Consider the following 27890-nt stretch of genomic DNA (forward strand, 5'->3'; position numbering starts at 1 on the left):
AATATGCCACCAGTAGTCAGTGTTGGTGAGATTCTAAAGAGATAAGCATATTCATAAGTTTTAGGCAAAAGTGTTAACTGGTTCAACAGTTCTGGAAATGAGGTGATAGTATGTATAAGGAGCTTTCACAAAGTGCATATTCTTTACCCCGAAATTACTAGGTTAAAAAAAGTTTTCAGACATTCCATCTAATTTCAGGTACTGCCCTATTTATCAGAGAGTTAGTGATTCATGATAACACAGAAACCTATGTACTGAACTCCGTACTATAATCCATAATTAAGAAAAACATTTAGAAAGGTATTTAATGTGAGGAAAGTCTACATATTAAAATGCTAATTTAAAAAGATACAAAACTAAATTCAGATTTAATCCATTGGCTATCAATATTTCATGCACATATGAAATTCCTGGGACTGTGACTGAATGTAAATCCATATTCAGTAAATCTGGAGTGGGGCCTAAGACTCTGCATTTCTAACAAGTTCCCAGCTGGTGTTAATGATGCTGGTCTGTAGACTATATCAAGGGTATAATCAATTTTAAGAATGAAATTAAGCAGATACACAGACAGATAGGCAGATAGACTAATAGATATATAGACAGAAAGACAGGTTTAAGGAAAAATGCCTAAATACAGGAATATTCTCTAAATGTGATAAATAAGAGGGCATTTTATTTTATTTACAGGTTTCTTTTACTTGAGCCTGTGCTACTTTTGTTCTAACAATTTTTTTCTTAATTTCATAGATACTCACTATAGAAACCTAGAGAATTCTCCTGAAAAGAGTAAATGATAGAAATAATATGTAGTACTGCCAATTCAAAGATAACTACTATTTATACTTACTACATATTTTTCATATACAGGTATATGCAGGCACACACATAAAAATATATAAATGTGTGTACAAGATTCATATATAATACTTTTAGATTTTATATATGTATATAATTTTTATAATGAGATAATTAAAATAAAACGAATTTAAATTTTGCATAGATTTCCTATAGAGAAACAATGTTTTACATCTGAGATGTTCAGTGGGATTGCTACTAACCATTTGTGGCAGTCTGCTCCATAAAGACTTGCTGTTGTTGTTGTTAGATGCAGTCAACTCATAGCAACACTATATACACCAGAACGGAAAAGTGCCTGGTCCTGCACCATCCTCAAAATCATTATTAAGCTTGAGCCCATTGTTGCAGCCACCTTGTCAGTCCATCTCCTTGAAGGTTTTCCTTTTTTTCTCTGACCCTCTACTTTACCCAGCATGATGTCCTTCCTCAGGGTCTGATACCTTCTGATAACATGTTGAAAGTACATGAGACCAATTCTCACCATTCTTGCTTCTAGGGAGCGTTCTGGTTATACTTCTTCAAACTCAGATTTGTTCATTCTTCTGGCAGCCCATTGTACAGTCAATATTCTTGGCCAACACCATAAATCTAAGGCATCAATTCTTCTTTGGCCTTCCTTATTCATCGTCCATAAAGATTTACAGCCTTGGAATTTCTATGGGGCAGCTCTACTCTGCCCTACTGGATCAGTACGAGTTGGAATCGACTTGACGGCAGTGGGTTTTTTAAAGTGACTCAAGACATGATACACCAGTAAATACTTCTCTAAATAAATCTTAATCGCTAAGCATGCAAATTTGTACAGAGCTATTGTGTAACTTGAAATATATGTGGATTCATTATACAAGAATGATTTGATTGCTAGGTTTAGGCAAATGACTGGTTATTGGATTTCTTTCTGTTACATTTTTTTTTAATTTTTTTTTTATTTACTCATAAAGTCACATGTACACAACAAATTAACCTGGGTGAAATTGCCTAAGAATTACAGAGAGAAAACAAAACACTCACTGTGTCAACTGAAAAATATTTATTTCTTATAAAGAGAACAGCTAAATACCCATTGCTTTCTCTGTCTCCTAGGAACTTTTTAATCAAGAGTTCACATTTGATTGTCCTAGTCATTGCTTCAATCCAGAAGTTCCAAAGATCACACTTAAATTAACCCTACTGGTATTTATAAAATTGCTTCCTTCTTGACTACAGTGTCTGACTTCAGGTTATCACTACAGGGAATAGCTAGCATTGCCTCAGCCATCCTCTGGGCTATGAGTCAACCCACAATTTTCCTAAACACACCTGCTCTGAGGGTTAGTTAGACCATAATATCCTATATATGGCAGGGACAAGAAAAGCAAAGGAACAAATGAAGAGATGCCAGGGTGATGATGTTTGAGACCATTTGGACAAAAAAGAACTCTCATGTGGCCATTTCACTTCAATAGTGAAGAATTCAAGAAAACATTTCATTATCACCAGAATTTTATAACCTCAATCATAAAGCCAGGTATAGAAAATGCATTCTCAACAAATTTTATTCTAGTAATTGAATCAAATACAAGACCGTGCAGCCACAGAGAGGAGTAGGCTGTCTTTTGGAGAAGGTGTGCAGGTAATACGTATTTGAGTTATGGGAGGGGAATGGGGATGTGTTGTTGGCTGAACAGTTGAAAAGTAGGGACTCAAAGTTCCCTTGGCTCGATTTTGGGATTCCTGGGAACAGGGCAGCAAAGGAATGGCCAGGACCAGGAAATGAACTTGGCTACCATGATAAATCCTTCAGGTGACCAAAAGGTGTGATTCTTGCATAACAGGTCACAGCTGAAACCGATGGCTAACATTTGGTTTTCAAAACGGCAGAGCATTTTATAAACCAGACCTGAAAGTTGGGGCAAAACCAAAGTCAAGGGACATGGAAGAGTCCAGCCCTTGAGTACTGAGAAAAGAGTCTTGGGATGAAGGTCAAAGGGTGAATGCAAATATGTGCACTTCTGAGATATATAAGGCTGAATGTTCTATCCCTCTCTTTTAAGAAGGTGTCTTAGATTCTGTAAAGAAAAATTGTTTGTTAAGAACCACTTTCGTAGGGGCAGGGAGCAGGAGCTGTTGATTTTGGAATAATTTAGGTGTCCTGGCAAGATATCAAAGTTGTAGGAGCACAGGTTTCTGAAATTTTACTCCTTCTCCACTTTCCTATGCTGGGCGAGTGGTCCATGTCATGGTATCACCTCATATCCCCTCCCCCTTATTTGCCTAGGGGCTTGGCCCTTTACAAGGTGCAAATCCATTCCAGAAAGAGATTTCAGTGCTAGAGTTAGAGGGTCCATCTTCTCTTTCCCTTGTCCTCTCTTGAGACTGGCTGCCTTTTACTAATGAGTGACATTACCCTCAGCAACTTCAAGGTATTTAGTGCTTCTAATGGAGCCCTGGTAGCACAGTGGTTAAGAGCTTGGCTGCTAACCAAAAGGTCAGCAATTCAAATCCACCAGCAGCTCTTTGGAAATCCTATGGAGCAGTTCTACTCTGTTCTAGAGGTTTGCTATGAGTCGGAATTGACTTGATGGCAATGGGTTAATAGGAAGGCTCCCTTGAGATTACAAATGACAAACTGCCCTTCAGCTGCGGAGGATGAAAAAGGACAGCATCCACCTTTAGTATTTTCAAATGAGTATTACACCACTTTCCCTAAAAAGGAAACCCTCATGGCGGAGTGGTTAAGGGCTACAGCTGCTAACCAAAAGGTGAGCAGTTCGAATCCACCAGGCACTCCTTGGAAACTCTATGGGCAGTTCTACTCTGTCCTATAGGGTAGCTATGATTTGGAATCGACTCAATGTAGCAGTAGTAGTAAGAACACTTTTATCCTGTTAGGGGATTATCCTGCATGAGGATTTATTAATAATGATGATAATTTACACTGAGCAATATTGTACAGGTTTGTAGAATGTACACTATATATGTTATCATTTTTAATTCTCATAAAACCCTAAGAGAGTGGTATATTATTCCAATTTTAAGAATGTAAACAAAGACCAAAGAGCCTACATCCTTAGTCGTTGCACCACATTGTCTACCCACGTTTTGGGCTTCTTTGTTGAGAAATACCCATGTTTTATCAGATACATGAGACCAAATGGCCAGCTCCTGTAGCGAGGCAGGATGAGAAGGCAGGAAAGAACAGGAACTGATTGAATGGACACAGGGAACCTGGGGTGGAAAGGGGAATGTGCTGTCATATTGTGGGGATTGCAACTAATGTCACAGCACAATAGGTATATACATTTTTGTATGAGAAATTAACTTGAACTGTAAACTTTCACCTAAAGCACAATTAAAAATAATAATAAATAAAAATAATTGCCTATGTAATTGAAATAACTTAAATATTCATTAAGAACGACTTTAGCAGCTTTGAGCAAAATAAAAAAAAAAAAAAGAAATACCCATGTTTTATCAAAAATACCTTGCTATTTCTCAATCCTGATACTTTGACTGGACCACTACCTCAATATAAATGGGCTTCCATTCCCTGACTCCTTTGAGACATCATCCAAACACGTTGCCATCCAGGTAATGACCCTTAAAAAATTTGATAAGCTATTTTCAATGGGCTGACATTACTGACTTGTTCTAAATGACATTTGGAGCTCCCATTACAGTTAATCACACTTAGGTTAATTGCTTGTTTTTATTTTTGTGTTCTCCTTGGAACTATGATTTTTTTTTTAATTATAGGCATGTATCTTATTAATCTTTATGTTCCAAGTGACCGCCACAAAACTTAGCCCATATTTCCTAGATGATTGTGATATTTAATGAGAATCAATACAGTGTGGAGATTGGTTGGAAGACAATAAAAATTTCACTGCCGTGTTTTTCTGTATTCTTTTTAGGGATAAAACTGTGTAAATGGCCTTGAGGAACCACAGCGCCATCACCGAGTTCATCATCCTTGGGCTGTCTGCTGACCCCAAGATCCAGGCTCTACTCTTTGTGCTCTTCCTGGGGATTTACCTCCTGACCATGCTGGGGAACCTGATGATGCTGCTGGTCATCAGGACTGATTCTCACCTCCACACACCCATGTACTTCTTCCTGAGTCACCTCTCTTTTATTGACCTCTGCTTCTCTTCAGTCACCGTGCCCAAGATGCTGGAGAACCTTCTGTCTCAGAAGAAATCCATCTCAGTAAGGGGCTGCCTGGCTCAGATATTCTTTGTGTTTATCACTGGAGGGACTGAAATCTGTCTTCTTTCGGTGATGGCTTATGACCGCTATGCTGCCATCTGCCACCCTCTGCTCTATGGCCAGGTGATGAGTAAACAGTGGTGTGCGCAGCTTGTGTGGGGCTCATGGGGTCTAGGGTTTCTGGACACAGTCATCAATGTCCCTCTGGCAATGAAAATGGACTTCTGTGATACCTACATCATCCCACACTACAGCTGTGAGTTACCCTCTATATTCCTTCTGTCTTGCTCCGATGTCTCCACCAACTTCCTTGTCATGCTCTGTTCCACCATCCCACATGCACTTATAACTTTCCTTTCAATCTTTTTCTCTTACATCTGCATCATCTTCACCATCCTTAGCATCACCTCTACTTCCGGCAGAAACAAGGCGTTCTCCACGTGCTCCTCCCACATCGCTGCAGTGATCTTCTTCTATGGGTCAGTTTTTCTCCGCTATTTCATTCCAACCTCAGGCTCGTCCCTTAAGTTGATCTTCTCTGTGCAATACAGTGTGATCACTCCCATGCTAAACCCCCTCATCTACAGTCTGAAGAACAAGGAGGTGAAGGCAGCTGTGAGAAGAACACTGGAAAAGTATTTACAATATGTTCAATGGCAGAATAAAGGGAAAGGATGATGGGGAATTCAGATAGAAATACTTGTAGCAAGACATTAAAGACAACTTCCTGAGTGCTCATACAGCATTTGGCAAAACAATTCAGACATACCTAAGAAGGAAACACAGACCTAATATAGAGTAGATCGAGTTCAATTCCACTCAGAGGCATAAGAATGGTTTAAATATTTATGTCAACCATAAAATTTCATTATGAGCATGTTCACGAATAATTCTTTTATGTGTGTGTGTTGTGTGTTTGTGCATGTGTGATTGTGTGTGTGTGTTTGAGTAAGCATGTGTGTGTGTGTGTGTGTGTGTGTGTGTGTGTGTGTGCATGTGTATGAGGGTTGGCTTTGTATAAATTACCTGACCACTATTTGTAGTTAAATTTGGGAAAGGCGATGAAAGCTATAGTTTTTTTTTAATGAAATGGGGCCCAATGTTTTAAGGAGAAAAGTCCTAATGAGTTCGTAGGGGCACAGGGTAATGAGTACTGGTTAGAGTTGAAGGATGAGAAATGAATGAGTCACCTATTAGAGTATTCCTCTTAGACGAATGAAACCTTCTCAGGTGTTTGCTGTTACATAGAGCTTAACCTGGGAACTAAGGCCTTTGGAGAAGACCACTCCTACCATAGCTGACCTGGTTGTACTCATTTCCCAGTTTTAAGTAGGCCCACAGCCTCTGGAAGAAGGACACTCTTAGGAAAACAGGACAGAAAAGAAGAGAAATACCAGGACAATGCAGAACCTGAGTGCATCTCAGGCAATCACTCCAGCAGGGTCTTTATGGGTTTTCAACTGAAGGACTGAAGTTCTTTTCAGAACTCTTACATAGGGCTCAAAGGTGAGATGTGGGATGAAAGGAATGCGTGGGAATGTTTCCAAATAAGCAGATACAGGTTAGATTCCAGGCAGAATTGCAAAATAGGACATATTTGGTGGCCTCTGCCTTCCCTTTTTGCATCCTTCCCAAACTTTGATGCTCCTGCTTCTATCTAAGTGCCCAGGGCCACACTATTTCCTTGTGGCCACACTATTTCCTTAGGTGCCCAAACAAACAGAGAAACCTTTTGCCATTGAGTCTATTCTGATTCATAGTGACCCTATGGGACAGAGTAGAACTGCCCCATAGGGTTTCCAAGTTTTTTGTTTTTTTTTTTTTAATCTTTATGGAAGCCAACTGCCACATCTTTTTCCCAAGGAGTGGCTGATGGGTTCATACCTCTGTCTTTTTGGTTAGCAGCTCAGTGATTAACCACTGCACCACCATGACTCTTTTCTTAGTTGGCCAATTTTCCAATAACAATTTGCTGAAACTGAATTTTCCTAAATGTCCTTTATCCTAAGTATACATTTCTACAGTGATACATTTATCCGGACTCTATCATCAGAGTGTTTCCAAATTACATATAGGAGAGAAACATTTGAGCCCCTTTAATATTTTTAGGTATTTTTCTCTTCCCTTTTGGAGAATTTGAAATATTATTAGACAATTGATTCAAAGGCATTTCACCTTGAAATCATAAATTTTATTTTAAAATTTTTATTGTGCATTAGGTGATAGTTTACAGAGGAAATTCATTTCCCATTACATAGTGTGTACAAAACATGTTCCCTGACATTGGGTTCATTCCCCACAATGTGTCAACTTTTTCCCGATTTCAGTCCTAGATTTCAAATTTCCTTTCATCTTGATTTTCTATCCCTTCCTCTTTTTTCACCTTTGCTTTTGGGCAAATGTTGCCCTTTGGATCTTATATAATTTAACGTTCAAAGGAGCACGCTCCTCTTCAGTGTTATTGTTTATTTTATGTGCCTGTGTATGGTTTGGCAGAAAGGAGGTCTCTGGGAATAGTTTTAGTTCTGGATCAGAAGGGTGTCTTAAGGTCATAGTCTCAGGGGTTTCTCCAGTCTCTGTCCAACCAGTAAGTCTGATCTTTTTTTGTGAATTTGATTTTTTGTTCTTCTTCCTCCCATGAGGTTGAAGTCATAATTTTTAAATGTTTATCAGTATGCTATCTTTGATATAATATTCACCAAGCATACTTTTTTTAATAATTTTTATTGTGCTTTAAGTGAAGTTTATAAATCAAGTCAGTCTCTCACACAAAAACCCATACAAAATTTGCTACATGCTCCCAATTACTTCCCCCCATGAGACAGCCCGCTCCCTCCTTCCACTCTCTCTTTTCGTGACCATTTTGCCAGCTTCTAAGCCCCTCTACCCTTGAATCTCCCCACCAGGCAGGAGATGCCAACATTGTCTCAAGTGTCCACCTAAACCAAATAGCTCACGCCTCACCAGCATCCCTCTCCAACCCATTGTCCAGTCCAATCCACGTCGACGAGCTGGCTTCAGGGATGCTTCCTGTAGTGGGCCAACAGAAGGTCTGGTGGCCATGACCACCGGGGTCCTTCCAGTCTCAGTAAGACCATTAAGTCTAGTCTTTTTATAAGAATTTGGGGTCTGCATTCCACTGTCCTCCTGCTCCCTCAGAGGTTCTCTGTTGTGTTCCCTGTCAGGGCAGTCATCAGTTGTGGCCGAGCACCATCTAGTTATTCTGGTCTCAGGATGATGTAGTCTCTGGTCCATGTAGCCCTTTCTGTCTCTTGGGCTCATTATTATCCTGTGTTCTTGGTATTCTTCATTCTCCTTTGATCCAGGTGGGTTGAGACTCATTGATGAATCTTAGATGCCGTTTGCTAGCATTTAAGACCCCAGATGCCACTCTTCAAAATAGGATGCAGAATGTTTTCTTAATAGTTTTATTATGCTGATGGACTTAGATGTCCCCTGAAACCATGGTCCCCAAACCCCTGCCCCTGCTACGCTGACCTTCAAAGCATTCAGTTTATTGAGGAAACTGCTTTGCTTTGGTTTAGTCCAGTTGTGCTGACCTTCACTGTGTTGAGTGTTGTCCTTCCCTTTACCCAAAGTAGTTCCAAGCATACATTTAAAAAATTTTTTTGGATAATAAAGTGTTGCTCAGTCTACAGCAAGTGTGACAGCATGGCATGGATACAATACAGTATGGCATTTGTTGTTCTCTTTCAGTGATCGTTTTCACTACATTAAAAACAAAAGGTTAACTAGGTCATATTGTCCTCATTAATGTTAGCCAATATTTTCCAGTTTTAGAGAAATCGAATTTAAATTATCAGAAGTTTACATACACCGAAGTGATGTGTCAATCTCCCCTGCTTTTTTGAAATCTTATATTTATGAGTAATTTTCTTGGTGCCTTGTTTAACTTGACTTCAGGGAGGAAAGTCACCCATCTCTCCCCCACAAAAAAAAAAAAGGAGGGGCGGAAATTGCAAATGTACCACAATACCCCACAAGAGCTAGGATATCGAGACTCCCTCTTTCAGGAAATTGCAAATGTACCCTAATACCCCAAGAGGGCTAGGATGTCAAGACTCCGTCTTTCTCCTCTAGTTCTTAGAATTCCTTTTATGTACTGTTCAATATGTTTCGGTGCAGTGATTCCAGTAGTAGATCTATTGAACTACCTAGGAGTAAGCCAAGGGGATAAGTGTCTGGCCACAGTTGTTGGCAGTTCTATTTAAAATGGGAAAATTCAACATCTCTTCCACTGTGAGCCTTATTACCAATTCCAGCCCAACAGGAGAATTCCCACTGACATATTATTTTACTTTCTTAGAGCTAATAAAAGTCATACAACACGTACAATTTTATATGCAGATTTTTTACTTAAACTATAGAGTTGGTACTTTTTATGTTAATGAACCCCCTTTTTAAATACCAGTTTTAATTATTTTAGTAATCTATTAAGCATATATTCCAAAGTGTACTTAGCAATTTTCCATCAATTTTAATAGTTCACTCTTAAAATTAACTTCCTCAAATATTTTAGAATACAGTTCAAGGCAGCATTTTCAGATTTTAAGATAACAATATACAAAAAAGCTCAGTATAAAGAGATTATTTTGGTATTTGTAATTAGACTGAGAATTGGAATTATTGGATCGGTACATATAATGTTTGTTAAGCTTCTTGACAAATATTGGTAGATTAATTTGCAGAGTGTTTTATTTACCACTTTACTGTGATTCTAACAATGTCTATAATCCTCAGTCTCCCTACTGTAACCTGTATTAGATATACTGCATTCAAAACACTGACATGCCAATCATATGTTTGCAAGAGATACAAATACACAATTTGCGAAAGGGGAAACAGTTGTCCAGTAAATATACAAAAGTATTCACTCTAGTGTATGTAAAATGTAAGTTAAAATGTAATATAATTTTTGATCAATAAATTTTAAAGAATAAGTTTACCAGTGTAGCCGATATTAGTGAGAATCTAAAGAGATAAGCCTATGCATAAGTTTTAGGCAAAAGTGTAAACTGGTTCAACATTTCTGGAAATGATGTGATACTATACATCAAACTTTATGTTCTTTACCCCAGAATTACTAGGTTAAAAAAAGTATTCAGACGTTCCGTCAAATTTTAGGTACAGCACTGTTTATCAGAGAGTTACTCATGATAGCAAAGAAGCAGATATACTGTACTCTTTAACTGTTTACCTGTTTGATTAAGTAGTTTGATTAAGGTAAACACACTCTATTGTATATTATAATCCATATTTAGAAATAAGATTTGGAAAGCTATTTAATGTGAAGAAAGTCTACATATTAAAATCCTAATTTAAAAAGATACAAAACTAAATTCAGAGTTAACCCACTGTTTATCAATATTTAATGTGCATATGAAATGCTTGGGACTGTGACTGAATGTAAATCCGTGTTCAGTAAATCTGGCCTGGGGCCTAAGAGTTTGCATTTCTAGCAAGTTCCCCAATGTGTTAATAATACTGGTCTGTAGACTATATTTGAGTATCAAGGGTTAATCAATTTTGAGAAGAAAATTTAGTAGATAGACAAATAGACAGAAAGATAGATAGACAAATAGGTTTAAAGGAAAAATAACTAAACACCAGAGTATTCTCTAAATGGGATAAGTTAGAGGGCATTTTATTTTATTTATGAATTTCTTTTACTTGAGCCTGTGCTACTTTTGTTCTAACACTTTTTTCTTAATTTAGTAGATACTCAATATAGAAACATAGAGAATTTTCTTGAAAAGACCAAATAATAGAAATGATACATAATACTGTCCATCCAAAGATAACTGCTATTTATTCTTAGGACATATTTTTTCATATACACATATATACAGACACACTTACAAAAAAAATAAATGTGTGTACATGATTCATATACAACATTCTCAGATTATATATATATAACTTTTATAATGAGATAAATGAGTGAAATAAAAATAATTTAAATTTTGCATAGGTTTCCTATAGAAAAACAATGTTTTAGATCTGTTTGATGGGGTAGCTACTAACGATTTGTGACTAATTAAAGATGTGACAGTCTGTTTCTACAAAGATTTGTTGTTGTTATTGTGCAGCCAACTCGTAGTGACCCTACGTACAACAGAAGGAAACAGTGCCTGGTCCTGCATCATCCTCAAAACCATTGTTAAGCTTGAGCCAATTGTTGCACCCACTTTGTCAATCCATCTCCTTTAGGGTCTTCCTCCTTTGCACTGATGCTCTACTTTACCCAGCACGATGTCCTTCCCCAGGGAATAGTACCTCCTGATAGCATGTTGGAAGTGTGTGAGAGGAACTCTCACCATTCTTGCTTCTAAGGAGCATTCTGGCTGTAGTTCTCCAAACTCAGATTTGTTCAGTCTTCTGGCAATCCACGATATAGTCAATATCCTTGGCCAATACCATAATTCTAAGGCATCAATTCTCCTTCGGTCTTCCTCACTCATTGTCCGCAAGGATTTAAAGACTTGGAAACTGTATGGGGAAGTTCTACCGTCCTATAGGATTGGTATGAGTCGGAATCGACTCAACAGCAGTGGGTTTTTTTATTATGACTCAATACATGATACACTTCATTAGAAGTTTCTCAAAATAAATTTTAATCACTAAGCATACAAACTTGTGAAGAGCTATTGTGTAATTTGAAATATATATGGATTCATTGTACAAGAAATATTTGATTGCTAGGTTTAGGCAAATGACTGGTTATTGGATTTCTTTCCTTTAAATTTGTTATTCTTATTTACTCATAAACTCATATGTACACAACAAATTAACCTGGGTGAAATTGCCTAAGAATTACAGAGAGAAAACAAAACACTCAGAGTATTAGTTGAAAACTATTTCTTATAAAGAGTACAGTTAAATATCCATTGTTTTCTCTGTCTCCTAGAAACTTTTTAATCAAGATTTCACATTTGATTGTCCTAGTCTTTGCTTCAACCCAGAAGTTCCAAAGATCACACTTAAAAGAAGCCTACCGGTATTTAAAAATTGCTTCATTCTTGTCTACAGTGTCTGACTTCAAGTTGTGACTCCAGAGAATAACTAGCACTGCCTCAACTGTCCTCTGGGGTACCACTGATACCTACAAGACAAACCACAAGCTTCCTAAGCACACCTGCTCTGAGGGTTAGTTAGACCATACTATCCTATATATGGCAGGGACAAGAAAAGCAGAGGAACAAAAGAAGAGATGCCAGGATGATGGTGTTTGAGACCACTTGAAAAAAAAAAAAAGAACTCTCATGGCCATTTCACTTCAATAGTGTAGAATCCAAGAAAGCATTTCATTATCACCAGAATTTTATAACCTCAATCATAAAGCCAGTTATAGAAAATACATTCTCAACAAATTTTATTCTAGTAATTGAATCAAATAAAAGACCATGCAGCCACATCAATGTCTTTTGGAGAAGATGTGCAGGTAATATATATTTGAGTCATGGGAAGGGAATAAGGATGTGTGGCTGGCTGAACAGTTGAAAAGTAGGAACTCAAATTTCCCCATGGTTGGGTTTTGGGATTATTGGAAATAGGGTACCAAAAGAACGACCAGGACTAAGAAATGGACTTGGCTACCATGATAAATCCTACAAATGTCCAAAAGGTGTGATTCTTCCACAATAGAACCCAGCTTGAACTGATGGCTAACATTCAGTGTTCAAAAAGTCAGAGCATTTTATAAACCAGACCAGAAAGCTGGGCCAAAACCAAAGTCAAGGTATATAGAAGAGTCCAGCACTTGAATACTAGAAGAGTCTTGGGATGAAGGCCAAAGGGTGAATGCAGATACCTGAACAAATGAGATATACAGGACTGAATGTTCTATCCTTCTATTTTAAGAAGGTGTCTTGGATTCTGTAAAGAAAAATTATTTACTAAGAACCTCTTTCTGTGGGGACAGGGAGCAGACTCTCCTGGTGATTCCCTAATAATTCAGGTGTCCTGGCAAGCTATCAAAGTTCTAGGAGCACGGGTTCCTGAAATTCTACTCCTTCTTTGCCTTTTTCGTACTCTGCTGGGTGAGTGATCCATATCATGGTACCACCTCAAATCCCCTCCTCTTATTTGCCTAGGGGTTCAGCCCTTTAGAGGATATACATGCATTCCAGAAAGTGATTTCATTGCTGGACTTAGGGGGGTCCATCTTCTTTTTCCCTTGCCCTCTCTTGGGACCGGCTACCCTTTACTTCTGAGTGACTTTACCCTCAGTAGCTTCAAGGTACTTATTCCTTCTACAGGGAAGGTTTCATTGCAATTCCAAAGGCCAAGGTGCCTTTCAACTGGGGAGGAACGAAAAGGAGAGCAGGGATTTCAAGTGCTTTATTGTACCCTTTTCCCTAAAAGGTAGTAATAATGGCAAGAACAACTTTAACTCTGATAGAGTATCATCCTGCATGGGGATTTACTCTTTTTTCTTAGGCTGCAATTATGATTTCAAATAATAATGATGACAATTTACAGTGAGCAATATTGTAGAGGTTTTCAAAGTATACTTATTATATGGTATATTTAATTCTTATAAAACCTAACAGGGTGGTATATTATTCTAGTTTTCAGAATGTAAGCAAAGATCTAAGAGCCTACATCCTTAGTCATTGCATCACATTGCCTACCCAAGTTTTGGGCTACAGTTATTGAGAAATGTGCATGTTCTATCAAACATATGTTGCTATTTCTCAAAACTGATCCTTTGAATGGCCTGCTACCTCAATATAAATGTCCTTCCATTCCCTGGCTGCTTTGAGACATCATTCTCACCTTTAAAATTTTTGCTCAGCTACCTTCAGTGTGCTGACATTACTGACTTGTTCTACATCACACTTGGAGCTCCCATTACAGTTAATCACACTTTGATTTAATTGCTTGTTTTCATTTTTGAGTTCTTCATACCAAAACCAAACTCACTGCCCCTGAGTTGATTCTGACTCATAGCAACCCTATAGGACAGAGTACAGCTTCCCCATGGAGTTTCCAAGGAGCGCCTGGCGGATTTGAACTGCCGACCTTTTGGTTAGCAGCGGTAGCACTTAACCACTACGCCACCAGGGTTTCCGCGTTCCTCTTAGAACTATGATTTTTTAAGTATAGATGTTGTATCTTATCCATCTTTATGTTCCAAGCTACTGGCACAAAACCTGGCCCATATATTCTGGATGATTGTGATATTAGATGAGAATCAATGTAGTGTGAAAATTGGTTGCAAGAAAATAGAAATTTCACTGCCATGTTTTTCTGTATCATTTTTAGGGATAAAACTTTGTCATTGGCCTCAAGAAACCACAGCACCACATCACAGAGTTCATCCTCCTCAGGCTGTCTACTGACCGCAAGATCCAGGCTTTACTCTCTGTGCAGTGTGGTGTGTTCACTCCCATGCTAAATCCCCTCATCTATAGCTGGAAGAATAAGGAGGTGAAGGCAGCTGTGAGAAGAACACTGGGAAAATATTTAGAAAGTTTTCAATGATAGAATAAAGAAAGGTCACGAAGGGGGATTCAGAGAGTAGTTCTTGTAGCGAAACACTAAGGAGAACGTCCTGACTGCTCATTATATCAAATTTGGCAAAATAAATAAGAAATCCCTAAGAAAGCAACACAGACCTATTATGGAGTGTGTCATTGAGTTCAGCCCCACTCAGGCAAAAAAAAAAGTACATGTTTGTTTCTGTGCTTGTGTATTTGCATTTGTGTGTCTGTCTGTGTGTCTGAAGTTTGGTTTGGTGTAAACTATCTGTCATTATTTGTAGTTAAGTTTGGGAAAGGCACTGAAAGCTATAGTTTTTCTGAATAGAAAAGTGCCTGAATCTTTGTAGGTGAAAAGTCATAATGAGTTCATAGGGGCATAGGGTAATGAGGCCTGGTTAGAGTTGCAGGAAGAGAAATCAATGAGTCACCCTGATAGGAATGAAACCCTCCCAGATATTTGCTGTTACAGAGAGCTTAATATGGGAACTAAGGCCTTTGGAGAAAACCACTCCTGGCATAACTGACCCGGTTGTACTCATTTCCCTGTTTTAAGCAGACCCACAGCCTCAGGAAGAAGGACACTTCTTAGGAAAACAGGAAGGAACAGAAGAGAAATACCAGGACAATGCAAAATCTGAGTGGATCTTATGTAATCACTTGACCAATGACTACCTGAGTCTTCAGCTGAAGGACTGAAGTTCTTTTCAGAACTTTTCCATAAGTCTCAAAGATGGGACTTGGGATGACAGGAATTTGTGGGAGTGTTTTCAAATAAGCAGATACAAGTTAGATTCTGGGCAGACTTGCAAAATAGTACACATTTGGTGGCCTCTGCCTTCCCGTTTTGAATCCTTTCCAGTCTTTGATGCTCCTGCTCCTATCTAAGTACCCGGGGACACACTATTTCCTTGTAGGAGTCTTACATTTCCTTAGGTAACCAAACCAAAAAACCAAACCCATTGCCACTGAGTTGATTCTGACTCGTAGTGACCCTATAGGACAGAGTAGAACTGCCCCATAGTGTTTCCAAGGCTCTCATCTTAATGGAAGCCAACTGCCACATCTTTCTCCCAAGGAGTGGCTGGTGGGTTCATACACCTTTCAGTTAGCAGTCAAACGCTTAGCCATTGCACCACCAGGGCTCCTTTCCAAGTTGCATGATTGTCTAATAAAAATTTCCTGAAACTGAGTTTTTCTAAATGTTCTTTATCCTAATTATACATTTCTATAGCAATATATTTATTTAGATTCTATCATTGAAACATTTCCAAATATCATATAGGAGAGAAACATTTGAGCCCATTTAGTATTTTGGGATATTTTTCTCTTCCTTTTTTGGAGAATTTGAGAGATTATTGGTCAATTAATTCAGAGGCCTTTCACCTTGAGAGTATAAATTTTTCCTTTTACTTTAAAATTTTTATTATGCGTTATGTGAACGTTTACAGAGAAAACGGGTTTCCTGTTTGATAGTGCTTACAAAAAGTATTCCCTGACATTGGTTTCATTCCCCACAATGTCAGCTCTTTCCCAACTTTGGTCTGAGATTCCCAGATTCCTTTCATCTTGATTTCTACCCCTCCTTCCCTTCTCATCTTTGCTTTTGGGGAAATGTTGCCCTTTGGATCTAGTATACTTGATTATTCTAAGGAGCATCTTCTCCTTAGCCGTTATTGTATATTTTATGGGCCTGTCTAAGGTTTGGCAGAAAAGTCGGTCTCTGTGAATAGCTTCAGTTCCAGCTCAGAAGGCTGTCTTAGGGTCATAGTCTTGGAAGTTCATCCAGTCTCTGTCAGACTAGTAAGTATGATCTTTTTTCTGAATTTGATTTTTTGTTCTACAATTTTTCTCCCACTCTGTCTGGAACCCTCTGTTGTGATCCCAGTCAGAGGGGTCAGTAGTGATAGCCAGGCACCATCTAGTTCTTCTGGTCTCTGTGTTGTATAGGGTGTGGTTCACATGGCCCATCAGTACTTTGGACTAATTACTCCTTTGAGTCATTGGCTTTCTTCACTCCCCTTTGCTACAGATGGTAAGAAACCCATAGTTGTATCTTACATAGCTGTTCTTAAGTTTTTAAGACCCCAGATACAACTCACCAAAGTAGGATGCAGAACTTTGTCTTTTGAAATATGTTCTGCCAATTGACATAGATGTCCCCTGAGTCTATGGTCCCTTGCATTTGAGCCTAGGAACTTCCTTCCATGCTTTTGAAGTCATAATTTTAAAATGCTTATCAGTATGCTACCTTTAATATAATATTCACCAAGCATATATTTTTTGAAAAATTGTTGCTTCCTTTTTGGCTACTTTTACTCGTATTTGTATACATGTTACCACATGAAAAATTGTGGATCAATTTGGCACCTGCTCAATATTCAATTTTGAATAATAAGGTATTGCTCTGTCGACAGCATGGCACGGATATGACACAATACAGTATGGCATTCGTTCTTCCCTTTCAGTTAGCTTTTCACTACATTAAAAACAAAAGTTTAACTAAGGTCATGTTGTACTTATTAATGTTAGCCAATGTTTTCCAATTTTAAAGAAATTGCTTTTAAATTATCAAAAGTTTACATACACAGAAGTGACATGTCAATCTTCCGTGCTTTCACAAAATCTTGCATTTATGAGTAATTTTCTTGATGCTTCCTTTACTTGACTTCAGGGAGGGAAGTCACTCATCTCTCCCCCACAAGGAGGGAAGGAAATTGCAAAGGTACCTCAGTACCCTACAAGGGCTAGGGCATCAAGACTCCCTTTTTCTCCTCTTGTCCCCTAGTATTCCTTTTATGTACTGTTAAGTATGTGTTGGGGTAGTGATTCCAGTAATAGACCTACTGTACCACCTGGGAGGAAGCCAAGGGAATAAGTGTCTGACCACAGTTGTTGGCAGTTCTATTTAAAATGAGAAAATTTAACATTTATTCCACTGTGAGTCCTTTTACCAATTCTACCACAACAGGAAAATTCCCATTGACATATTATTTTGCCCTTTTATGCTTAATAAAATCATACAACATGTACAATTTTATATGCAGATTTTTAACTTAAATTACATTGTCAGTACTTTCTATGTTAATGAAAACTCCTTGTAAATACCAGTTTTTTTAATTTTGAGAAACTATTAAGCATATATTCCAAAGTCTACTTAGCAAATATCCATCATTGTAAATATTTTTAAGAGTTCACTATTAAAATTTTTTTCTCAAATATTTTAGAATACAGCTCAAGGTAGCATTTGCAGTTTTTTAAATAGCAACATATAAAATATTTTAGAATAAAGAGTTCTTTTTGGTACTTGTAATTAGACTGAGATTTGGGATTATTGGCTCAATATATGTAATTGTGAAGCATCTTGACAAGTATTGGCAGATTATTTTGCAAAATTTTTCCTTATCACTATACTGTGATGCTAGCAATGTGTGTAAATCCTCAGCCTCCCCACTGTACCTGTATTAGATACACTGCATTCAAAACACAGACATGCCAGTCAAATGTTTGCAAGAGATATAAATACACAATTCACAAAAGAAGAAACAGAGTTGTCCAGTAAATATATAAAAAATATTCATCCTAGTGAATGTAAAATGTAAGTTAAAACGTAATATAATTTTTGATCAATAATTTCAAAGAATAAATATTCCAATGTAGTCAATGTTGGTGAGAATCTGAAGAGATAGGTTTATTCATAAGTTTTAGGCAAAAGTGTAAACTGGTCCAACATTTCTGGAAATGATGTGATACTACGTATCAGGAGCTTTCACAAAGTTCATATTCTTTACTCCAGAATTACTAGCTTAAAAAAGGTATTTAGATATTCCATCTAATTTTAGGTACAGCACTATTTATCAGAGTCAGTTATTCATGATAGTAAAGAAACCTATATACTGTACTCTTAACTGTTTACCAGTTTAAGTAGTTGCTTGAAGGTAAACGCATGCTATTGATTACTATAATCCATATTTAGAAATAACATTTAGAAAAGTATTTAATGTGAGGAAAGTCCACATATTAAAATGCTAATTTAAGAAGATACAAAACTAAATGTCAGAGCTAATCCACTGTTTATCAATATTTAATGTGCATATGAAATACCTGGGGCTGTGACTGAATGTAAATCCATATTCAGCAAATCTGGCTTGGGGCCTAAGAGTCTGCATTTCTAACAAGTTCCCAGATGTGTTAATAAGGCTGGTCTGTAGACTATATTTGAGTATCAAGGGTGTAATCGATTTTGAGAACAAAGTTAAGTAGAAAGGCAGATAGACAGACAGACTGGTACATCAAAAAAAAAACCAAACTCAGTGCCGTCGAGTCGATTAAGACTCATAGTGACCCTATAGGACAGAGTAGAACTGCCCCATAGGGTTTCCAAGGAGCGGCTGGCTGGTTCAAACTGCCGACTTTTTGGTTAGCAGCTGTAGTACTCAACCACTATGCCACCACGGTTTCCAGACTGATACATAGACAAATAGATATATAGACAGATAGACAGGTTTAAAGGAAAAATACCTAAATTCCAGAGTATTCTCGAAAAGTGATAAGAGGGCTTTTTATTTTCTTATTTATACGTTTCTTTTACATAAGCCTGTGCTATTTGTTCTAACACCTTTTTCCCCTTAATTTAGTAGATAATATAGAAGCATACAGAATTCTCTTGAAAAGGGTAAATAATAGAAATAATGAATAATACTGTCCACTCAAACATAACTACTAGTTGTACTTAGTATATATTTTTCATATACAGGTATCTGCAGACACACGTATAAAAATACATACACATGTGTGTACATGATTCATATACAACACTTAGATTTTGTGTATATGTATATATAACTTTTCTAATGAGGTAGATAATTGAAATAAAACTAATTTAAATTTTGCCTAGGATTCCTATAGAGAAACAATGTTTTAGATCTGAGCTGTTCGGTGTGATACATACTAACCATTTCTAGTTATTTAAAGATGTGGCAGTCTGGTTCCATAAAGATTTGTTGTTGTTAGACGCAGTTGACTCATACCGACCCTACGTACAGCAAAATGAAACACTGCCCAGTCCCACACCATCCTCAAAATTGTTGTTAAGCTTGAGCCCATCATTGCAGCCACTTTGTCAATCCATCTTCTTAACCTTCTACTTTACCAAGCATGATGTCTTTCCCCAGGGACTGGTACCTCCTGATAATGTGTCAAAAGTATGTGAGACAAATTCTTGCCATTCTTGCTTCTAAGGAGATTTCTGGCCGTGCTTCTTCAAACTCAGATTTGTGCATTCTTCTGGCAGTCCATGGTATAGTCAATACCGTTGGCCAACACCATAATTCTAAGGCATCGATTCTTCTTTCGTCTTCCTTATTCATTGTCCATAAAGATTTAAATCCTTGGAAATGCTATGGGGCAGTTCTACTCTGTCCTATAGGATTTGTATGAGCCAGAATTGACTCGACGGCAGTGGGTTTTTTATTGTGACTCAAGACATGATAAACTTAAGTTAATGCTTCTCTAAATAAATCTTAATAACTAAGCAAGCAAATTTGTATAGAGCTATTGTATAACTGGAAATATATGTGGATTCATATACAAGAAATATTTGACTGCTAGGTTAAGGCAAATGACTGGTTATTGGATTTCTTCCCATTAAATTTGGTATTTTTTTTAATTTGTTATTTTTATTTACTCATAATGTCACGTGTATGCAGCAAATTAACCTGGGTGAAATTGCCTGAGAATTACAGAGAGAAAACAAAACACTCACTGTGTCAACTGAAAAATATTTATTTCTTATAAAGAGAACAGTTAAATACCCATTGCTTTCTCTGTCTCCAATGAATTTTTTATCAGGAGTTCATATTTGATTGTCTTAGTCATTGCTTCAACCCAGAAGTTCCAAAGACCACATTTAAAAGAACTCTACTAGTATTTATAAAAATGGTTCATTCTTGACTACAGTGTCTGACTTCAAGGAATAACCAGCATTGCCTCAGCCATCCTCTGGGCTACCTATACCTACGAGTCAACCCATGATCTTCCTAAACACATCTGACCTGAGGGTTAGTTAGACCATAATATCCTCTATATATGGCAGGGACAAGAGAAGCAGAAGAGCAAATGAAGAGATGCCAGGTCGATGGATGATGTTTGAGACCAACTGAGAGAAAGAAATCTCATGCAGCCATTTCACTTCAACAGTGAAGAATCCAAGAAAACATTTCATTATCATCAGAATTTTATAACCTCAATCATAAAGCCGGGTATAGAAAATACATTTTCAACAAATTTTATTCTAGTAATTGAATCAAATACAAGACGGTGCAGCCACATCGAGGAGTAGATTGTCTTTTGGAGAAAATGTGCAGGTAATATGTATTTGAGTTATGGGAAGGGAATGGGGATGTGTTGCTGCCTGAACAGTTGAAAGTAGGGACTCAAAGTTCCCCTTGGCTGGGTTTTGGGACTCCTGGGAACAGGGCAGCAAAGGAATGGCCAGGACCAGGAAATGGACTTGGCTACCATGATAAATTCTACTGGAGACCAAAAGGTGCAATTCTTGCACAAAAGATCACAGCAGAAACTGATGACTAACAATTGGTGTTCAAAACAGCAGAGCATTTTATAATCCAGACCTGGAAATTGACACAAAACCAAAGTCAAGGGACATGAAAGAGTCTAGCCCTTGACTACTGAGAAAAACCTTGGGTGAAGGTCAAAGGGTGAATGGGAATATCTGCACAACTGAGATATGTAGAACTGAATGTTCTGTATCCTTCTATTTTAAGAAGGTGTCTTAGATTCTGTAAAGAAAAAATATTTATTAAGAACCTCTTTCTGTAGGGGCAAGAAGCTGCAGCTGCTGGTGATTCCCTAATAATTCAGGTGTCTTGGCAAGCTATCAAAGTTCTAGGAGCACCGGTTCCTGAAATTCTACTCCTTCTTTCCTTCTTTCCTACTCTGCTGGATGAGAGGTCCATGTCATGGTATCACCTCAAATCCCTTCCTTTTATTTCCCTAGGGGCTTGTCCCTTTACAGGGTACATATCCACTCCGGAAAGTGATTTCAGTGCTGGACTTAGGGGGGCCATCTTCTCTTTCCCTTGTCCTCTTTTGGGACTGACTGCCCTTTAGTTCTGAGTGACATTACCCTGAGTAACTTCAAGTTGTTTAGTGCTTCTAAGGGGAAGGCTCCGTTTAGATTCCAAATGCCAACTGCAACTAGGAGGATGGAAAAAGAGAGCAGCCAATTTTAGGAAATTCAAATGAAATTCCCTAAAAAGTAACAGTTTTAGCAAGAACAGCCTTAATCTGATAGGGGATTATCATGTGTGTTGTTGTTGTTAGGCGCCATCCAGTCGGTTCTGACTCATAGTGACCCTGAGCACGACAGAATGAAACACTGCCCAATCCTGCATCACCCTCACAACTGTTACTATGCTTGAGCCCACTGTTGTAGCCCCTGGTCAGTCCGTCTCATTGAGGGTTTTCCTCTTTTTCACGACTCTCTATTTTACCAAGCATGATGTCCTTCTACAGGGGCTGATCCCTCCTGACAACATGTCCAAAGTATGTGAGACAAGGTCTCACCATCCTTGCTTCTAAGGAGCATTCTTAGTTGTACTTCTTTCAAGACAGATTAATAAATCCCGCATAAGGATTTATGAATAATGACTATAATAATAGTGAGCAATATTACATAGGTTTTTAAAATATATTTTATATATGTTATATTTAATTCTCATAAAACCCTAACAGGGTGGTATATTATTCCAATTTTCAAAATGTAAACAAAGACCAAAGAGCCTACGTCCTTAGTCGTTGCACTACATTGTCTACCCACATTTTGGGCTTCAGCTATTAAGAAATACCCACGTTTTATCAGATACAGGAGACAACATGACCAGCTCCTGTAGGGAGGCAGGATGAGAAGGCAGGAAAGGACAGGAACTGATTGAATGGACACAGGGAACCTGGATGGAAAGGGGGAGTGTGCTGTCATATAGAGGGGATTATACCTAATGCCACAAAACAATAGCTTTATAGATTTTTGTATGAGAAATTAACTTCAACTATAAACTTTCACCTAAAGCACAAAAAAATAATAAAAAAAATAATGGCCTATGTAATTGAAATAACTCAATAATATATTCTTTAAAAACAACATTAGCAGCTTTGAGAAAATAAAAAGGAATACCCATGTATTCCTTGCAAAATACCTTGCAGTTCCTCAATCCTGACACTTGGACTAGAATGCTACCTCAATATAAATGGGCTTCCATTCCCTGACTCCTTTGAGACATCAGCCTAACACGTTGCCATCAAGCAAAGACCCTTAAAAAATTTGGTTAGCTATCTTCAATGTGCTGACATTATTGACTTGTTCTAAATCACATTTGGAGCTCCCATTACAGTATTAATCGCAGTTTGGTTAATCTCTTGTTTTTATTTTTGTGTTCGTCTTTGAACTATGATTTTTTTTTTTAAGTATGGCCATGTATCTTATTCATCTTTATGTTCCAAGTGACTGCCAAAAAATTAGCCCATATTTTCTAGATGATTGTAATATTTAATGAGAATCAAAGTAGTGTGAATATTGGTTGGAGAACAATAGAAATTTTACTGCCATGTTTTTCTGTATCATTTTTAGGGATAAAACACTGTAAATGGCCTTGAGGAACCACAGCACCATCACCGAGTTCATCCTCCTTGGACTGTCTGCTGACCCCAGGATCCAGGCTCTACTCTTTGTGTTCTTCCTGGGGATTTACCTCCTCACGATGTTGGGGAACCTAATGATGATATTGGTCATCATAACTGATTCTCACCTCCATACACCCACGTACTTCTTCCTGAATCACCTCTCTTTTATTGATCTTTGCTTCTCTTCGGTCACTGTGCCCAAAATGCTGGAGAACCTTCTGTCTCAGAAGAAAGCCATCTCAGTAAGGGGTTGCCTAGCTCAAATATTTTTTGTGTGTATCACTGGAGGGACTGAAATCTGTCTTTTCTCAGTGATGGCCTATGACCGCTATGCTGCCATCTGCCACCCTCTGCTCTATGGCCAGATGATGAGTAAACAGCGGTGTGTGCAGCTTGTGTGGGGCTCATGGGGCCTGGGCTTTCTGGACACAGTCATCAATGTCCCTCTGGCAATGAAAATGGACTTCCGTGATATCTACATCATCCCACACTATAGCTGTGAGTTACCCTCTATATTCCTTCTGTCTTGCTCCGATGTCTCCACCAACTTCCTTGTCATGCTCTGTTCCACCACCCCACATGCACTTATAACTTTCCTTTCAATCTTTTTCTCTTACATCTGCATCATCTTCACCATCCTTAGCATCACCTCTACTTCCAGCAGAAGCAAGGCATTCTCCACGTGCTCCTCCCACCTCACTGCAGTGATCTTCTTCTATGGGTCAGTTTTTCTCCACCATTTCATTCCAACCTCAGGCTCAGCCTTTGAGTTGATCTTCTCTGTGCAGTATGGTGTGATCACTCCCATGCTGAATCCCCTCATCTATAGCCTGAAGAACAAGGAGGTGAAGGCAGCTGTGAGAAGAACACTGGCAAAGTATTTACCATGCTTTCAGTGGCAGAATAAAGAGAAAGGATGATGGAGTGTTCAGATAGAAATACTTGTAGCAAGGCATTAAAGACAACTTCCTGAATGCTCATATGAAATTTGGCAAAACAAATCAGAAATACTTAAGAAAGAAAGAAACACAGACATAATACAGAGTGGATCAATGAGTTCAGTCCCACTCAGAGGCAAAAGAATGGATTAGATATTCATGTGAAGCCATAAAATTTCATTATGAGCATGTTCACCAATAATTCTTTTATATGTGTGTGTTGGTGTGCATTTGTGATTGTGTTTGTGTGTGTTAAAGTATGAATGTGCTTGTGTGTGTGTGTGTGTGTGTGTGTGTGTGTGTGTGTGTGTACGAAGGCTGGCTTGGTGTAAATCATCTGTCCATTATTTGTAGTTAAATTTGGGATAGGAGCTGAAAGCTACAGTTTGTCTAAATAAAAAAGTGCCTGTATGTTTTGAGGAGAAAAGTCATTATGAGCTCATAGGGGCACAGGATAATGAGTTCTGGTTAGATTTGCAGAAAGAGAAATGAACGAGTCACCTAGTAGAGTATTGCTATTAGTGGGACGAAACCTTCCCAGGTGTTTGCTGTTACATGGAGCTTAACCTGGGAACTAAGGCCTTTGGAGAAGACCACTCCTACCATAGCTGACCTAGTTGTACTCATTTCCAGTTTTAAGTAGGCCCACAGCCTCTGGAAGAAGGACACTCTTAGGAAAACAGGACAGAAAAGAAGAGAAATACCAGGACAATGCAGAACCTGAGTGCATCTCAGGCAATCACTCCAGCAGGGTCTTTATGGGTTTTCAACTGAAGGACTGAAGGTCTTTTCAGAACTCTTACATAGGGCTCAAAGGTGAGATGTGGGATGAAAGGAATGCGTGGGAATGTTTCCAAATAAGCAGATACAGGTTTGATCTGGGTAGAATAGCCAAATAGGACATATTTGGTGGCCTCTACCTCCCCTTTGTGAATCCTTCCCAATCTTTGTTGCTTTTGCTCCTATCTAAGTGCCCAGGGCCACACTATTTCCTTGTGGAAGTCTTCCATTTCCTCAGGTGCCCCCCCCAAAAAAAACTCTTTGCCACCAAGTCGATTCTGACTCATAGTGAACCAACAGGACAGAGTAGAACTTCCCCATAGGGTTTCAAAGGCTGTAATCTTTATGGAAGCCGACTGCCACATCTTTCTCCCAAGGAGTGGGTTCATACCTCTGTCCTTTCAGTTAGCTGCCAAGCTTTTAACCACTGCACCACCAGGGCTCCTTTCTAAGTTGCCCAATTGTCCAATAACAATTTGCTGAAAATGAATTTTCCTAAAATTCCTTCATCGTAATTATACATTTCTATAGTAATACATTTATCTAGGCTCTATCGTCAAAGTGTCTCCAAATTTCATATAGGAGAAAAACATTTGAGCCCCTTTAATATTTTGAGATATTTTTCTCTTCCCTTTTGGAGAATTTGAAAAAAATATTATCCAATTGATTCAAAGGTATTTCAACTTGAAATCATAATTTTTATTCAAAATTTTTTTTTGTGCATTAGGTGAAAGCTTACATTGTAAATTTGTTTCTCATTCGATAGTGTATACAAAACATGTTCCATGACATTGGTTTCATCCCCTACAATGTGTCAGCTCTTTCCCAATTTCGGTCCTAGATTTCCAGTTTCCTTTCATCCTGATTTTCTACCCCTTCCTCCCTTCTTGACTTTGCTTTTGGGCCAGTGTTGCCCTTTGGAGCTTATATAATTGAATATTCAAAGAAGCACGTTCTTCTTCAGTGTTATTGTTTATTTTGTAGGCCTGTCTATGGTTTGGCAAAAAGGTGGTCTCCAGGAATAGTTTCAGTTCCAGGTCAAAAAGGTGTCCTAAGGTCATAGTCTCAGGGGTTTCTCCAGTCTCTGTCAGACCAGTAATTCAGATCATTTTTGTGAATTTGATTTTTTGTTCTACACCTTTTCTCCTGTTCTGCCTCGGACCCTCTGCTGTGATCCAGAGTGGTCGGTAGTGATGGCCACGTACCATCTGGTTCTTCTGGTCTCCAGGTCATGTAGAGTGTGGTTCATGTAACCCATTAGTCCTTTGGACTAATTACTCCTTTGAGTCTTTGGCTTTCTTCACTCCCTTTTGCTCCAGATGGTAACACACCAATAGTTGTGTCTTCCATGGCTGCTTTTAAGCTTTTAAGGCCCCAGACAGAACCCACCAAAGTAGGATGCAGAACTTTGTCTTTATGAAATATGTTGTACCAATTGACATAGATGTCCCCTGAGTCTATGGTCCCTTTTCTTTAAGCCTAGAAACTTCCTCCCACAAGGCTGAAGTCACCCTATCTTTAATATAATATTCACCAAGCATGTATTTTTTAAAATTGTTGCTTTCTTTTTTTGCTACTTTTATTTATATTTGTATATGTTTTACCAGATAAAAATTACAGATCATTTGGCACCTGCTCAATATTCAATTTTGAATAATAAGGTATTGCTCTGTTGACAGCAAGTGTGACAGTATGGCATGGATATAATACAATACAGTTTGGCATTTGTTGTTCCCTTTCAGTTACCTTTTCACTATATTAAAAACAAAAGTTAACTAGGTCATGTTGTACTCATTGATGTTAGCCAATATTTTCCCATTTTAAAGAAACTGAATTTAAATTATCAAAAGTTTACATACACAGAAATGGTATGTTAATATTCCCTGCTTTAATGAAATCTTGTGTTTATGAGTAATTTTCTTGGTGCCTCCTTTCCTTGATTTCAGGGAGGGAAGTCACCCATCTCTCCCCAACAAGTAGAGAAGGAAATTGCAAATGTACTGTAATACCCCACAAGGGTTAGGGCATCAAGACTCCCTCTTTCTCCTCTAGTCCCCTAGAATTCCTTTTATGTACTGTTAAGTATATGTTGGGGTAGTGATTCCAGTAGTAGATCTACTGTGCCACCTGGGAGTAAGCCAAGGGGATAAGTGTCTGGTCACAGCTGTTGGCCATTCTATTTAAAATGGGAAAATTCAACATCCCTTCTGCTGTGAGCCCTGTTACCAATTCCAGCCCAAAAGGAAAATTCCCATTGGCATATTATTTTGCTTTTTTGTACCTAATAAATGTCATACAACAGATAAAATTTTATATGCAGATTTGTTACTTAAATTGCATTGTCAGTACTTTTACATTAATGAAAATCCTTTGTAAATACCAGTTTTAATTATTTTAAGAATCTATTAAGCATGTATTCCAAAGCATACTTAGCAATTTTCCATCACTGTAAATATTTTAATAGTTCACTATTAAAATTTATTTCCTCAAATATTTTAGGATACAGTTCAAGGTAGCATTTTCAGTTTTTAAATGAACAATATATAAAATATCTCACTACAAAGATTTTTTTTTTTGGTATTTGTAATTAGACTGAGAATTGGAATTATTCGATCAGTGCATGCAATGTTTGTTAAGTGTCTTGACAAATATTGGCAGATTATTTTGTGAAAAGTTTTGTTTATCACTTTTCTATGATGCCAGCAATATATGTATATCCTGCCTCCCCACCTTAGCCTGTATTAGATACACTGCATTCAAAACACAGACATGCCAATCAAATGTTTGCAAGGGATACAAATACACAATTCATAAAAGAGAAACAGAATTGTCCAGTAAATATACGAAAACATTTCATGCTTGTGAATGTAAAGTGTAGGTCAAAATGTAATATAACTTTTGATCAATAAATTTTAAAGAA

General features: G+C 37.9%; 2 protein-coding genes across 2 annotated transcripts; both read left to right on the forward strand.

The window, feature by feature from the left end:
• Positions 1 to 4770: 4770 nt before the first annotated feature.
• LOC126076308 (olfactory receptor 8S1-like) lies at positions 4771 to 5727 on the forward strand. Its single transcript, XM_049884864.1, has one exon. The coding sequence runs from the start codon at positions 4771 to 4773 to the stop codon at positions 5725 to 5727; it is 957 nt and encodes a 318-aa protein (XP_049740821.1).
• A 17488-nt stretch (positions 5728 to 23215) lies between these two features.
• On the forward strand, positions 23216 to 24172 carry LOC126076309 (olfactory receptor 8S1-like). The gene has a single exon (XM_049884865.1). The coding sequence runs from the start codon at positions 23216 to 23218 to the stop codon at positions 24170 to 24172; it is 957 nt and encodes a 318-aa protein (XP_049740822.1).
• Positions 24173 to 27890: the final 3718 nt, after the last annotated feature.

This window comes from Elephas maximus, chromosome 4, assembly GCF_024166365.1.
Source record: "Elephas maximus indicus isolate mEleMax1 chromosome 4, mEleMax1 primary haplotype, whole genome shotgun sequence".
In the NCBI taxonomy this organism is placed as follows: Eukaryota; Metazoa; Chordata; class Mammalia; order Proboscidea; family Elephantidae; genus Elephas; species Elephas maximus.

Bases quoted from the DNA above. Each gene is read 5' to 3' on its own strand.
- LOC126076309 (XM_049884865.1), top strand. From the start codon at position 23,216: ATGGCCTTGAGGAACCACAGCACCATCACCGAGTTCATCCTCCTTGGA.
- LOC126076308 (XM_049884864.1), top strand. From the start codon at position 4,771: ATGGCCTTGAGGAACCACAGCGCCATCACCGAGTTCATCATCCTTGGG.